The sequence below is a fragment of the Hakea prostrata genome, chromosome 5 (assembly GCF_041222555.1).
Source record: "Hakea prostrata isolate BN-2017 chromosome 5, UWA_Hpros_2, whole genome shotgun sequence".
Classification (NCBI taxonomy): Eukaryota; Viridiplantae; Streptophyta; class Magnoliopsida; order Proteales; family Proteaceae; genus Hakea; species Hakea prostrata.
This window is the reverse complement of record NC_142604.1, coordinates 4,314,647-4,330,699: the sequence shown is the minus strand read 5'-3', so window position 1 is coordinate 4,330,699 and position 16,053 is coordinate 4,314,647. Positions and strand designations below refer to the sequence as shown.

The 16,053-nt window shown below is 37.5% G+C and overlaps 2 protein-coding genes across 5 annotated transcripts; one reads left to right on the top strand and one right to left on the bottom strand.

Moving 5' to 3' along the window:
• Positions 1-124: 124 nt before the first annotated feature.
• On the top strand, positions 125-5,530 carry LOC149014525 (phosphoglycerate mutase-like protein 1). The gene is made up of 10 exons (XM_089154965.1): positions 125-471; positions 1,410-1,471; positions 1,603-1,710; positions 1,822-1,901; positions 2,948-3,110; positions 3,614-3,688; positions 3,811-3,899; positions 4,307-4,426; positions 5,013-5,057; positions 5,171-5,530. The coding sequence occupies exons 1-10, from the start codon at positions 348-350 to the stop codon at positions 5,256-5,258; spliced, it is 954 nt and encodes a 317-aa protein (XP_089011091.1). The 5' UTR covers positions 125-347; the 3' UTR covers positions 5,259-5,530.
• Positions 5,531-6,057: 527 nt separating this feature from the next.
• On the bottom strand, positions 6,058-15,604 carry LOC149014524 (oxidoreductase, zinc-binding dehydrogenase family protein). 4 transcript variants are annotated; one of them, XR_016173397.1, is made up of 12 exons: positions 15,409-15,602; positions 15,125-15,334; positions 14,582-14,677; positions 13,268-13,356; positions 13,039-13,167; positions 12,057-12,177; positions 10,886-10,970; positions 10,667-10,776; positions 9,378-9,529; positions 7,300-8,499; positions 7,153-7,192; positions 6,646-7,052 (listed from the first exon to the last, which is right to left on the bottom strand). XR_016173397.1 is itself a non-coding variant. In XM_089154964.1 (11 exons), exons 1-11 carry the CDS (start codon positions 15,487-15,489, stop codon positions 6,340-6,342), a joined length of 1,467 nt encoding a protein of 488 aa, XP_089011090.1. In that variant the 5' UTR covers positions 15,490-15,604; the 3' UTR covers positions 6,058-6,339. The 4 variants fall into 4 exon arrangements, 1 of the variants encoding a protein (XP_089011090.1); XM_089154964.1 differs by lacking the exons at positions 6,646-7,052; positions 7,153-7,192 and adding an exon at positions 6,058-6,636 and having other exon boundaries at positions 8,403-8,499; positions 15,409-15,604; XR_016173396.1 differs by having other exon boundaries at positions 7,153-8,499.
• Between the last annotated feature and the right edge of the window lie 449 nt (positions 15,605-16,053).

The following is a 16,053-nucleotide window of genomic DNA, read 5'->3' as shown; positions in this document are numbered from 1 at the left end:
TAATGTGCATGACCTAAGAAATTTTGACCCCATCGTGCCCTTAAGTTAACCCCATACCTAATAAGGAAAATTTCATAAGCTCATTTTTATTTATTTATATTTTTTTGAGGTCAAGAAAAAAAGCTGCGTTTGACGCATTGACCGCACACATTTCTGGGATACTTCCTACATTACGTGAACTTGGTGTTAGGGAGCTGCAAGATCGAGTCTTCTCGTCGCGCACGCCAAACGATTTAAGGCAGAAGAAGAAGTAATCAAGTGAGTAAGCCATCACCACCATCACCACGCGCCAAAGGCACGATCCATTTTCTCATTTCTTCTTTGGTTGTGTTTCTGTCACGTCTCCTATGATAGCGCTAGCTGCTTCTTCCATTTCCATCACCGTTTCCAGGTTTACATCCATAGCTACCAGAAGAAGAGCTCCGTCTTATTTTCCTGCGCAAGCTAACATTTGCTTCTCTACTCTCTCAAGTGAGTCGTTTCTTCTCTGATTTCGCTTCTCTCGCTATTTTCAATATTCGGTTCTTGTTTATTTGCTCATTGATTTCGCTTTCTTATTTACATGTTATGAGATTCTTACTGATCATCACCGAATCTCATCACGATAGCGCTGTTAAGATTCACTCAGTATTTTGTTGCTAAATGTTGTGCTAAATCGTCTGATCATAACTCGCATTAGAACAGAGCCTGCTTTTTGCTTCAACTTGCCTTTCATTATCTGTTGAATCTAACTGCCACTGTTATTTGATGCATTTCGGTTGGTTGCGTCTCTTACTATTAATCGGCAAATCTTCCTGAGCAAGAAATTCTTATTCATCCCTTCACTTGGCAAGGAAGGAATAAGATTCTCTTGATTATTCCAACAAGGGGATCGCGGAGATCGCCTATGTTTTTGATAATATCTGACAAACGGAATAAATCCTGATGCAACTTCAATAAATTCCAAACAGGGTATCTGGTACTACTATTAATATTTGGCTTAATTCTCTCTGCCTGCCTAGGAGACACAATTCATGCTTATTGAACCATCTCCCCCAACTTCCCCAATTGGAGGGCTAAAAGAAAAAAGTTGAGTTAGTTTTAAAATTCTTTAGTATTGAACTTTGCGATTGCTTACAAATTTTCATTCTGAAAGCATTCATCTGACAGTCTTCTCAAGCATTCTTTTAATATTTATGTTCGAGAAAGATGAAACAGTTTGGAGCGGGATATGGAATAGCTTATGACCGCCCTGAAACTGCTTCTTTTCTTTATGCGATTTCTATTAGATTAATATAAAGCTAAGCGGATATCTATCCCTTGGTAAAAACTTTTTCGTTTCCGCCAATGTGCTGTTTTCTTTGTGTTCCTGGTACTTTCTGAGGCTCTTTGTTGCCTTTCTCTGATTAGTTTAATGGGTTACATTGCAGATATGGATGGCACCGTAGGCTCTACTCTGTTTCCACTTCATCGCTGTAAAACTCTGCACCTGGTCAGTGCCATTCTTATCTTTCCTTTCTCCTGTCATTGTAATCTATTATATGGATCTGAAGGTTGTCAAAATTGTCCTTCATTGCTTTGCTCTGATTAGACATATGCATTGTCTTAAAACCATTTATCCAGGTGAGACATGCTCAAGGAATTCACAACGTTGAAGGTGAAAAGGACCATGATGCATACAATTCTCCAAAATTTTTTGATGCACATCTTACCTCATTGGGGTGGCAGCAGGTAATAGTGGGACACTTTAAACCAGATGAGTTAGAATTGCTTATGCTACCTCTAAATTATGCTTGTGACACTAAAAAAAAACGTCAAAATATTTTTTATGTTGTTTTTCAGGTTGATAATTTGCGTAAGCATGTTCGCTCATCTGGACTTGCCAAGAGTGTTGAGTTAGTTATTACATCTCCTCTACTAAGGTATCAAATTGCCAGGGTATGAGATTATTTTCATGGCTCCTTATAAGTTGCAAGTTGGTGAAAATTGGTTTCTTGTTTATTAGCATCAACCAACATGATATGGTTTGCATATTCTCTTTTCCTATTTTGGTTGTTGGTTTCCATGGAAGATTTTGACTATCTGGAAGTAACTTTTCTTTATATCATAGCCTTCTGCCTGATACATTATAATTTGTGTTGGGGTGTTAATTTGAAATAGAGTACCTGGTACTGGATTTAACTAACAGCATCATTTACACCTCCCTATCCTTGTATTATTCCACTTGAACTCTGTAGCACCAGAAGATTGCTTTCTGTTCCCTCTAACCAAAGCCACGAAAAATGGAAGATAATTTGAAATATATCTTGTGCTTAGAGAATATCTGAACATGTACATGATGCTCTGTTGGTTTCATGTGGCGATGCTAGCACACACTTGCATGCACACACACACACACACACACATGCACACAGAGATGTACTCATAAAGGGTTTTGGTCTGCGAAATTGTAATTCAAATGACTTTCTAATACTCTGTCTCATTAGATTAGCAAGATACATTACCTGATGCAGATAAACAGATAAGCAGGCCAATCTTGTTGTTGCATACGTATGGTGCCATCTTGATTGGCCATACCTCAAATTATGTAGTGAGTTTTAACAGTATGACTCAATCCTTGTGTATCCATCTCTTTAAAGTTTATCAAAACATAAAATATTTATTCATTTCAAAGCTTCACTCTACAACACAAATTGTTCATTCTGGAAGGAGGTATGCTAGATCAGTAGGCTATATGCATAACTTACTCCACATGTCCTGCTGTACAAAATCCTACTGACCTCTTGCCTTTAAGTATTAATTAGATTAGTTGGTCACTTAATAACTGTCATTTTATCTCTATTAATTTTGAATTTTCTTGTGATTGAATTATTTTGACCAGGAAATAGTTTAGAAGGGTTCCTTAAAAAGAAAATTTTGCTTCTTGTTCCCATTTTTACCTGCTATGGGTTTCTGTTCTGCATTTTAGGACGATGCAAACAGCTGTTGGAGTATTTGGCGGGGGGAGTTATGTAGATGGGATGGAGGCACCTCCACTTATGGTCTCAAATGCTGGAAACAGTGACCATCCTGCAATTTCGAGTGTAGATTGTCCACCTTTTCTAGCAGTGGAGCTATGTCGAGAACATTTGGTATGTTGTAGATCCTAATGATTTATTTCTTTCTAATGTATTTGAAACTTGATGCTTACGTTCCCCTACCAAAGAGCTTGCATTAGATCTCGCATTTGCAAGTTTTATTTCAGTTGAAAAAAGTTTTGATTGGCATCAAGTGTGACCAATTAAAGAGGTCCATTTTGTTACTTGACAATTTAGGATCTGGGTCATCACAATCATTTGTCTTGTCTGGAATCTGTTACATTTATGAAATTGTGTGGACTGTTTTGGGCAGGATATCCAGTTGTAAACTAAGCTTTCTGAGGTCTTTTTTTCCTTCTTTCTCCCCCCTCCCCCCATCTCTACTTGGGAATGTCTTCTCAGTTTCTCTTCATATGTAAAATCTATCAAACTCTTAGTAAGGAAGGAGAAAGAAGGAGATTTGGTGGGCAAACAAATGAATATGCATATATCTCAGTTTCAGTTAGTTTTACATGTTTGATTCCTTACTTCTTTTCACTGTGTACTATTGATCACAGGGAGTTCATCCATGTGACAAGAGAAGAAGCATTCACGAATATCAGCCTCTTTTTCCTGGAATTGATTTTTCCCTGGTAAGCAATGCAGTAAGACTTCACTCCTGAAGTCCATAAAAATTGCAGTTATGAAAATGATATATCATTTTTTTACTGAGAATTGGGTTTTCAGCTAAGCTCTAGTTATTATAATTTATCAGATAGAAAGCGATGAAGATATTTTGTGGGATGCCAATGTTAGAGAGAAAAAGGAAGACGTTGGAGCTAGGGGGATGAAGTTTATTGACTGGTAAAATACCTTTATCACCACTATTAACACAAGTTGAAGCTGCTTAATTTATAATTGTTATTATTTTATATTTCTGATGATTATCAATCCTGCTTACTCTTCTAACATTAACTCTTCCTCTCCCTTTTTTTTTTTGTAACCCTCTGTGTGAAGTACCCCTCCTTGCTGCCTTTGGGTTTCTAAAATACAAGGTCAAGAACTCTTTGTTGGTGACATGAGAAGTCATACCAACATTGATTGGCTAATATTGTTTTTCTCTTTCTTACTTGTACTGAATTGTTGTGGAAGATTGGCAACCTTTTCATGGGTTTTTTAGATGCAGATTCCTAGTGGTTAGTATAGTGTTTCTCTAGATATCTAGTATAAAGTGGAACTGATAGAAATGGAATTCAACTATTTCTTTGTAGGTTGTGGACACGAAAAGAGAAGGAAATTGCCGTTGTTACCCATAGTGGGTTCATGGCTCATACCCTAAATAATTTTGGAAATGATTGTCATCCAATGGTGAAGCAAGAGATCTGCAAACGGTGAGTGTTAAACTTACGCTTCTGTTTTAGCTTGTACGTAATTGCTTTGAATCTATATTTATAACTTAGAGGAACATGGTTTTAACACAAACTTCTCTTATCAAGTAGACAAGGTTATGTTAGATATGGAATTGTCCAAAATCCGGCAAGCACATGTTGGTGAAATGGCTGTCGCTGCCGCTTTACGTATTTTTGCTTTTACTTCACAGTTTTCAAGTGATTTCGATTGTAGTATATTCTGTTTGAATCAGTTTGACCAATAAGGTAACACGTGGAAGAAGAATACTGCATCTTATGTGATTCATGTCAGTCACTCTTTAGTTTTTGTCATTTACCACAAATCTTCAACTGAACTAATGCCAGAATTGTAATTGACCACTCAGTGAAGAAAAAAATTGGTGAGCCTGTGAACTAGGAGAATGGATCTGATGGAAGCTGAACTCCTAATCTACAGAGCCACCACCCAGACAAAAACAACCACAACAAAGAAAAAGAAAAGAAAAGAAAAGAGTGTCAGTGCTATGCTGTCATTTGTTCTAGTTCTTAATGACTCTAATCCAAGACTTTTTAACATCTGCACTTGCAGCTATGGTAATTGCGAGCTACTCTCCGTGGTGATAGTTGACAGAGGGTGAGTTTGGAAAACCATTTAAAGAGCTCTCGTGTTTTCTAATATACAAGGTTTTTATTTTATTGGTACTGTAACCTTTGCTCCCTGCTTTCCCCCTTCTTTATGACCTGCAGTATGAGAGGATCGGATACGTCAACCACTCCCAGTGAAATTGCAGATAAGAATCAGAAAGAGACGGTAGTTCCAAATTCTTCAGCATAGTTGGTGGCTAAGTTGGTCGCAGCAAGTGAGGATGAACGTTCCTGTTTCATGCTGGTTTTGTGGGCAATACCACCATTCTTAATAAGAATTATACCATACAAAAAAGTAGTGTTAGCCATTGTTTTACGCGGTGAAAGACCATATTTAGCCGAAAATATAAAATCTGTTACGGGGTTAGATTCGCATTGATGTTTCACACGTTTGCTTGTTATATGTATGTGCCAGCGGCAGGAAGATTGATAGGTTATTATTTTCATTTTGCCAGGAGACAACTTTGTTCACTCGTGGTTCTTGAATGTTACAATTTCTTCCTTTTAATCTACTTTTGGGTTTCTACAGATGATTCGGTGGCACATGAATTCACTGAAAATATGAAATGAAACAGTAATAGATGTCTAGCAGTCCACTGAGTAAATTCTTGGTGATGGCTCCATATTAATATATGGACGTTTTGTGCTCTGCTTCGCGGAGGTAGGGTGTTGAGAGGTAGCGCACTTGGCCTCAGCGTTTCTCTTGGCAAATGGAAAATCCAATCGTTTACACTCTTCTATGTCCACCCATCCATGAAAGTAATTGAACCCGAGCAACATTAGGTAGATGATTTAACCCAAGCATCAGCATTGAATGGCCAGAGAAGCTTGCATAAACTGTTACTAGTTTCCCAGAACGCCTGTCACATTTAGAAGTGCCCCAACAAGGGTTAGCTCCTTTATGTACTTGGCTGACCCATGCAAACATCTCACTTCTTGATACCCTGAATGAGCATGTAGATAGAAAATTTCTGTATTTTGTTTGCGATGGAAATCACTCTACTCAAATTTTCTAGAAAGTTATTGCAGAAAAGAGAACTCCTAGTGGCATTCAAAAACCTGATTTTGTAACTGATTGCCATTCTATGAATAATGCCATTGTTAGTGGACCGGCATAGTCTGTCTCAACATAACAAGAGAAGAAGCTACAATTTGCAAGCAATGCCTTTTTGAGTTAAAATGGTAAAATTTAATTGTGCTTCGACTACTGGATTTCTCAATGAATATCTTCAGTTTACTTAAAATCTATTGATGAAGCTACTGTTTACAAGCTAAGTTTTGAGGATGAAAAGCACCAAACCAACTATGATTGATAGTAGGGCAAACGCAATGGCAATTACAACGTTGAAACCAAGTGACATAGTCCTGCTACTTACTTTTCCAGCTGAATGTCTTTCATCCTTTCCTACTGACTGGCATTCAGATCCATGTGGTAAATAACAGGGAGATACTACATCCCAGAAAGATTTTGTTGCCAATGAGCTGGCTTCTGTTTCTAGTTCCAAAATTGTTGAGGTGTCTATTGGATCTTCCATGGACATCAATTCCTTGCAGTGATCTTTCAAAACCTAGTAAGTCAGAAAACCATGCCAAACAAGTTTCAGAAAATTTGAGAAAATTATTGCAGAAAAGAGCAGAAGTAGTGCAACCTTGAAACAAAAAGAAAATAAACAGGAGCAATGCTTTAAGGATAGAACACCAAATTCTCAATAAATACTTGATTTTCTCCATTTGCAACTTCCTAATTAGATAGCTCATGACAGACCATGAAACGGATTTACACTCGAAGGGGCAGAATGGGCCTTCTGGAAAGCATGAGTTAGAGGTGAAGCCACGTTCTGGCAACTGGTTGGCTAAGTTTGAAAACAGCTGGGCAGGGGAGAGCAATTCTAAGGGGAAAGAGGAGAGGAGGTGAGGCAGTTTTTGGTGAATTGAGTGAAGAGTCGGGCCGTCAGTTTGCTGTCAGAGGTGAAAGAGCTTGCACCTGCAGTTTTGAATTCTATAACTGCATCTTTCAAATTCCAGCATTGTCAACTAATTTCCAATTTACTCATAATCAATTTAATCCAAACTTAAAGCAGTACCTTCTTATGTCTGAGTTTTGGGTTCCTATAAGCTCATATGCTGTATGAGAGAGACATCAGAGACAGTCAATGAAAAGATTTGATTCCAATACAACCTCCAACCAATTACTTTCTTCCTAGGATTTTGACATCGTGACGATAACTTACCTGACTGAAGACAAAGTGCTTATGGTTAAGACAGGACAAAATGCAGCATCACAGTATCTGCTCTGTTTCTATGGGGGGAGTGTACAGCCCATGCCCCAACATGAGTGGGCAAATGTGACCACCTCCCCCTCCCACCGAACAATGATGTCAATGGACATGCCCCTCGTTGACCCCTACACATGCAGGGGCAAAGTCACTGCAGAGAATGCTCATGTATACAGGAATCAGTTCCAAGAGAAGGTTGAGGGAGGCAGAACACCAAGCCTTCAATCCTATTTTTTCCGGAATAAGGGTATAGAGGTCATCTCAATCCTTGACCTTCTTCCCCTTGGCAGACCTCAAAATTTTTTCTTCCCCTTCCAGTTGGCAAAAGTTTAGAAATAGGAGTTGAGATAGCAAAAATCTTAAACACAAGTACCTTCATGAAGGAAATGTTCCACAACTATCAAGGAAAATATAAATTTCAGTACTGGGAAGCTTTATACGAGTAGAGGTCAACTTTGCTCCTCAAAATATAAAAGCCTTGTCTGTTGGCTTCCAACCAACATATCTCATTTAGTTGAGCTGTAGTAGAGGAAACAATGGACTCGTACAGACTATTGAGTAAAAGAGAGATGTTCATGCCCTTTTCAATGTTTATTTATTTTTGGTGAATTAGTTGACTCCAACTAATATTGTTTTCAAACATCATTCCTAGTGGCTTTTTTAAAATTAATTTACATCAATTTTCGTCAACTAGATACAACTGAAAGAACAAACATTACATATTCCTCATTTTTTTTTTTGTAACAAACATACATATTCCATACTGGCACTAAATGTGTGAATAAGAGCATTAACCATAATTAAAAAAAATAAAAAATAAAAAAGAAGAAAGGAACTCTGCCTTGTCAACCAGCTGACTTTGAGAGGCATTTTGTCAACAACATAACGAAAAGGTAGCTCTATAGAGACAAGACTTCTACATGCACACAAGCAAATTATACATATAACATGCAAATGTTTGCATGCACTAAAATATTGCAAGTTATCAACTGTTTTGGCAAATTAACTTTAAGATATAGGTTGTTCAGTCATCAAGGTAATGGTAGCTAGAAACTAACCTCAAGTGTATCTGATGGTTGTAGATAGTCACAAATAAAGGTAGCAGCTAACCAAGGGATGAAAACCCTTCTGGGAAATGAAAGTCTACATGGTTTCCTGCTTCCAAACATATGTATCAACAAATACAGTTAGTATGGGACTTGCAAATCATATTCAAGGATCCAGAACAAAAAGACCAATATTCGAGTCAAATCACAATTCAGAATCGCCCCCAAAAAAAAATTGTAATAGACTTGTAGACTTGAAAAAACAAAGCACTGAATCTACTAATTAGCCTAAATATGCAAATTGAAGATGTGGCTCAATACAAACATTGTGACTGGGAGGGGATACAGCAATTAAACTGATAAGACTCAAATCTGAAATATATATGAAAGATAAAAAAAATAAAAAAGAAGAACGAGCAGCAGACCAGGTGCTTGTACACTGTATGCACAACACCAACAGCTATATGTCGCAGATCCAGTAATGAAGGACCATTTTTAAAGTAATAAAAGCACAGAGCAGCACAAATTATCCCTTGGAATATAATGACAAATATTGAATAATATCACCATTCAAGCCTCAAAAAGAAGTTGTACTGGACAGTGGAAGTGCAATATAAAATTTCCACATGACGTTAAGTCTGTTTTGAGCAGTTTTTCATTGAACATACCCCCCCCCCCCCCAAAAAAAAAAAAAAAAAAAAGAGAGGAAAACAACACTCAGGGCAGCAATGAGGTCGCTACATTGTGACCTAATGGCCATGGGTTCGAGTAGAGAAACAGCGTCTCCAAAAAGTGGGGGTAAGGCTGCTTACATTTGACCTCTCCCAGACCCCTGTAGTGGCGAGAGTCACATGCACTAGGTACACACTTTGTTTTTGAACATATGTTTGAACACTTGAGACTGAAGCTGATGAGGACCACCAGGGTTTTGTTTATTCATTCATATTCAAAGACAGATGCATGAGTTCACTATTATAGGCAACCAACCTCGATAAATGCAAGACAAGCTGAAGGATGGATTTTTCAGTTGATATCTCATTGTTTTCTTCTTGCTGTCCATCAACAGTTGAATCTTTAATGCCCTCTGCCTCATCACAAATGATATCTAATCTGTTTCGCATACTTGTAATGATATCGCCCTAAAAGCATATAAAAAATCTTTCAGAACATCAAGAATAAGCAACAAAGATGGTCTGCATGCAAAAAGAATTGACCAACAAAATGGCTTCAAGAATTGTGTGGGCAGCACATGTAAAGGAAAAAAAAGATATGAGATTTCAAAATGGTATTAAAGTTCAAGTGTAAACTGTGACATTACAGGAAAACAGAATTTCTTGCCTCAGAGACGAGAAGAGAGAGAGAGGCAGAGAGCACCACATGAAATCACAAAGACAGAGAGACTTGCTCAAAGAACACACTGCCATTAGAATCTGTGTTTAACGTCCACATCAGAAACGACACAAGTATGAAGATGAGGAAATATTCTGAGTTCAAGAATGGGACTATTATTTTGTTACTTGAAGAGCTGTGAACTCGTCATTTAGTTACCATTTAGTATTCCATACTCAAAAAGATTTCATTCCTAGTGCACTAGTCTGAATTTCCAGCAAAAGCAGAAACACTTTAATTGGAGAAACTTGAGATGTAGAGGGAACTGTAGGTTTTTGCCATGGAAAGTGCAGTAACATCTGGAATTTGATCAGGTAAGGAGCAAAAAGCAAGGCTTGTGTGGCTGGCTAAATGGCGGAATCAATTATATTATTGCTAGGCTGATGCAAGACAATTGATTTCTATTAGAAATTAGTATTTAGGGACTCAAGAGTCTCAGATGGTAGGTAGGAAAGTAGTAGTTTTAATAACTGATCTCCATCAATAGTGAATCAATTAACATATTCTAAACTCTTGAACTCTTCAAGACTTTTGACTTACAAATGATAATTAGGAAAACACCAAGCTAGCTTCTGTATCAAGCCCAAAGAAATTAAGTGGTCCCAGGCTTACTTCTCTGAGCCTGCAAAATAGGCCACGGTATGGTAGACTTGGGCCTGGTACCCGGTAATTTTTATAAGAACACTGTCGATTTCAGTGAAGCAGCACATAGTATTTTCGCAAGCTTAGATCAAACCAAAATCTGCTGAGTACAAAAAGAACTTCAGCATGCCACAATACCACAATTATGTGTAACCTTATTACCGGGACTTGATTAAGACAATATTACGTATCATCAGTTCAACTTAAAAAGAAAAGTAGCATCCAACAGGCAGCTATTTAAATACCTTTATATCATCAACAGCTTGTGAAACAGGTTCCTTGGGGCTCAAGTAAGCAAAAGAATATACAGATCCAGTCAACACAAGAATACCCACAACCTCCCTTTGCAGACGACCTTAACATAAAATTTTAAGTATTAACACCACTCATATAAATATTTTAACTTCAGAACTAACCAAATCTAATCGAGGTTGATATGGCTTACTACAAACTAATCAACATACCTCCTACATGTGCACTCTTCATGAAAGGTAAAAGCAGCTCAACTTCATGTATACCATCTGAAATGCTCATCTCATCTTCAGCCACCTAAAAATGTGTACAATATAGGATAACCTCCAAATACAAAGCAACAATGCATGTTTAAGGAGTATTTAATAACATCTCTATAAGTGAATTACACCTAGAGATCTTCAATTAGTTGGCCTTTTTCTTCTTCCCGAAACCAGATATGGGAAATAAAATGTAAAACAACCAAAAAGAAAAGAGAAAAAAAAACATGTATAATTGTATCATTATAAAAGGGTGTCATGTCAAGCACATTTTCAAGTCAGATGAAATGATTCTATTGCCCTCAGTGGAAAATTTGTTTGCTATACAGGAGGGGGGGGGGGGGGGAAGGTTGAGGTCACAAATTATTTGACACCTTAAAGGGGTAACATTAACCAATCACAAGTGATGATCAGTCCAATGAGAATCGCAAACTTGTGGTCCAACAACAGCAAATACTTTGATAGCTTCTCAGACTTGCAGGAAATTCAAAACTATAAAATAAAGGGAAGAAAAAGAGAGCATAGTCTCTCCCATACTCTGGTCTCTCACCAATGGCTTCTCACTATACTCTCACAGAGTAAAGTAAAAATCTATGTAATTCTTATTCTTCACAACCTTGTTTTTCTTATTGTATAAAACCCAAACCAAGGCACATCTGTGAATTATCTGAGGTTCTGAATCAAGTGGAGACATTCACACACGGTTAGAATCATTCAACATCTGATCTGGATGCATCAATCATTTCAGGTGGAAACCAAATAAGCGCCAAGATGTGGCAGATACTGTTAGAAAACATGGGTACCCAGGCAACCAATTTGGACAAAGCTTTTCTGGATTTAAAAAGATTTCCCTGAACTCTAATTCTTTCAGGTTAATACTACAAGTATGGTGTGGCAAATAAAAATTATCCTATCAAGCTAAATTGATTATGCAGTCTTTCCACTGCATAAGACCATCCGATACAAATCATCAAGAGATTTTATGCGATAGCAGATTGTTACAGATAGTCCATCTCCCTCCCCCAATAAAAATGTCACTAATTGAATTGAATAGGTGCGATGCAATAGATAGCCCAAGAACAAAACAAAATTGCAAGAATAAATAGTTAAAGAGAGATTTTACCAACATTCCATCGATTACAGCCTTTGCGCCTTTCAGCTCTTGGGCATGAGTTAGAAGTCCATTGTAGAGAACATCTCTCAATGTGCTGGAACTTGATGCATCTTCACGAAAAATGGGCAGTCTGGAAGAAATTATGAGTTGCAACAACGACATAATTAAGCAAAGTCATCCAGAAGTAGCTAGGGAATGTTAAAAGATATCCAGAAAAATAATTTTGTGTAGGGCAGAGCATAGAGCTACCAATGGCAAATGACACTTGTCCTGTTTTGATGGTATGGCTCAATAAAATGGAAGACAAGGTGACTTAACATAACAAACCTTCCAAATAGTAATTTTTATTGGTTTCATGAAAATCCATCTGTTCTTTTTGTTTCAGGATCTCATCAATGTCCAGTCCTAGCAGATGCATTATTTAACAAAATTTCAATTAGTCGCTACATAAATTAATGTATTCCTCTCTTCAGTTCCTACTGAAAAATTTGAACTTTCACATCTGATGGTTTTCTTTTATTTCACTCATGCTGCCAATACAATGTCCAAGTAAAAGCCATGTTAAGCTATGCAAGGCTAGGATCTCGCAGGAAGCTAGTAGCTACTGTCAAGTCATTGATGAATATTCTGCAGAAAGTTGCAAAATAGAAGTCTTTGCTTTGTGCTAGGTCTTACTAAACATTTAATTACCTTAATCCTCTCACCGTCTTCTGTCTATTTTAGCAATTATGCATAGCAGCAGCCAACAAGCCATACAGGCCTCTCGGCAACAGTTTTCTCAGGTTTTATTCAGGACTCACAGTTATTCAACATTCCAATCTAGTATCAACGGACTCCTCTCAAGTCTCAACATCTACTATAAACAGATATTTCAACAATCAAATACGAATACAGAATGGTTATTCCATACCTTATTTTTCTTTTTCTTTCAGTACCAAGTTCTTCATTCAATAATAAAAGTACAATTAGAGGAAGAAGTTGCAAATGTTACCGTATGTCAAAGTTGTATGTGCATCTAAATGTCAGAAGGGAAGTTAATGCCCTTCCCATCTTGAAATCACAAGGCCGTAGACTGTTGGATGAGCTACTTGAACCCAGAATGCAGTTTCTGCAGTTCCACCTATTCAACTAAGTATCAGTATTTTGTTCAATAGAAGATCTTAATTTGTCACCAGCAGCCATTATATATGTTACTTGAGATTTGAGTTATAGGCAAATACCTCCTTGGACTGTAAGAAATATGTATGAGGAGCCTTTCATCCAAATCACTGTCATAGAAAGGTGCTGCCTCTGCAACCGCCTTGACAGTCTGCAAAATTCATATACTATATTGTTTTTTATCTTTTCACATAATAATCATGAAACCTTGAGGTTAAGAATCAGACAGTCCTCATGGTTATTGATTATATCAAGTAGATCCAAAATCAAAGATAGAATAACTCAAGCCACAATGAAGCAGAAAATCATGAAATTTAGGGATGAACTAAATAATCACATCATATGTGAAATTTAATAATGAATTAGATAAACTTATAGTTTAATCATAAATTTTTTTCTCAAGAATTCTTCACTGCATAACATAAACAAATTATTCAATGTCAACTCATCTATCGACTATGCCATAAAGCAAGAAACAAAGGCTCACTATTTGTGTGAAATCCATTTTCTGAGGGTTTTAACATCTTGAGAATAAAGGTGAAAGAATTACCACAGCACGTCCAGGGCTTCTCACAAATTATATTTTAATACCAGAGAACTTCCTCAATATATATAGGTCAAGCATGATTTAGCACACTTATATGACAATGGATAGGTAGTTCTTTATTCTTTAGTATCCTATGGATGGGTAGATCTTTATTCTTTAATATCCTTTGAACTGTCTTCCGTGAGATTCTTTAATTTCTTATCCATCCATGTAAACTATTTTCCTGTGACCATTCGAAGCCAAGTGAGACAAAGAAATATAACAGTTGTATTATTAGCCGTCTGTGGAAGCTAACAATTTAGAATAATTAAGAAATATGTAATTTGAATATCTCCTAGTCCAACTATCCTAATCCAGGACTAGTGAGGATGGGAGATGGACCCTCCCCCTCCCTTACCTCCAGTCAACCCCAACTCCTTCACCACCTCTCCCCTTCCTCCTCCATGGTCCTTCCTGGTTAATTTCTTTTTTGTTGTGGTTGTTGCCATTCTTTGAACCTTGTTCTTTTCTTCCTTCTGGTGGGGCTTGGCCCTTGGTGTAATTTGTATCTCCTCCCTTCCCCCCACCCCCTTCCTTCCTTCTTTCCTTTGGTTAATGAATTTTTTATTCATGAAAAAAAAAAAAAAAAGAAAGAAAGAAAAAAGAGAAACAAACATTTAATTTGGACACAATGCAACTTGCATGAGTCAAACAAACCTCAAATGAGCCTCCGTGACATTTAGTCACATTTATGTTTGGCCACTTCAACATTTGCCGTGCAATTCATTTGAGCCATTATTTATAATGATACCACAAACTACACACCTAATTTTATGTCCCAACTTTATACCTGATAAAGTACAAGGTTAGAGGCCTTGAATGAGTTCTCAGAAGCCCAGGCATATAATCCAACCACGCTCATGCCACCCAATAACATTTTAGAGACCTGGAAGCACAAAACCGAAAAATCATAACCTGATCTACCATGTAACATTCTACTAGCAATAAGATAATTCAAATGCCTCAAGTCTATGCTACAATTTCTCAGAGATCAAATAGGGAAAAGAATTTGTAAATGACAAGAAACACATGATGATGAGGTGGAAACCACGAATCTGAATAACATCAAATCATGGAGAACAATTTTTTTTAAATGTAAAACTAGTTGACTTTACTTTGCCTTTGGCTACCTACAGGAATTTTATTTCAGTAGACTTTCGAATTCTGATTGATTGGACCGAAAACGTACACAGATAAACAACGGAAATTCTAGCATTTTACAGAAACTAATCACCAATACCAACCCCGCTCATATTCTTAACCCAGTAACAACAATAAAATTTGAAAACCAAACCGACCGAAAATGTAACTCTTAAGGCATTTTAAGTTTTACCTGTCGAGCGTGTTCAGCAACCCAATCCACGTCAATAACCAAAGATGAAGATTCCGCCTGAGATTTCTTCTTTGAACCCTTTTTGTCATCTCTGCCAGTCTCAGAGAGACGACAGGCCTGTTCACCGGCATCGTTGGGTGGTGTAGGAACCAAATCGAATACGAATCCTCGGTCTAAACCGCAATTAAGCTTCCCGATAACAAGTCCGACCTAATGATAACCCCTTTAAGCATATCCAGTGAATCCATCAGCCATTACTCTAACGGGGGAGACAGAGAATATACCTGAACAGGCACTCCAGATTCGAAGAGACGATCCTCAGCTGACTTTAGTTGGGTCTCTTCTCCGAGCACAGCTTTCACCATTTCTGCGGGATTGATGAGCTTCCGCTCAGAACCTGGATCTAAAAATCCCGGAGCGACTGTTTATCGCCAAGTCGACTAGACTGCCTTGCCACGTAGGTGGGGTACACCGTACACCAAGAAATCGGACGCCACGCACGTCGATTTTCAGAGAACGAATATAAAATTTTTTACTGAAAACCCGTTTTCTAGATGTAATGCCAAAATTTTGTTATTGATTCCCACCGTCGCAAAAAAAATTCACCCAAAGCATCTTTTCTCATGTCTCGTAAGGGTAAAACTGTAAAAGGGAAAGATCGCATCTTGGTAAAACGTTACGCCGAAATTCGGTCGTTTCGGCAAATAGCGATATTTTTTCGGGACCAAAATCGAAACTGGCATTACTTCGGCAAAATATTGGTGATATTTCACTAAAATCGTTAGCAAGTAGCAATATTTTTTGACGCCCGAAATCGAAACTGGCATTGCTGCACCAAAATTTAGTGATATTTTGCTAAAATTGGCTATCTATTATCCAATTTTACAAATGTGCATGAATGTTCATCAGGACCAACTTGCGTGTACATC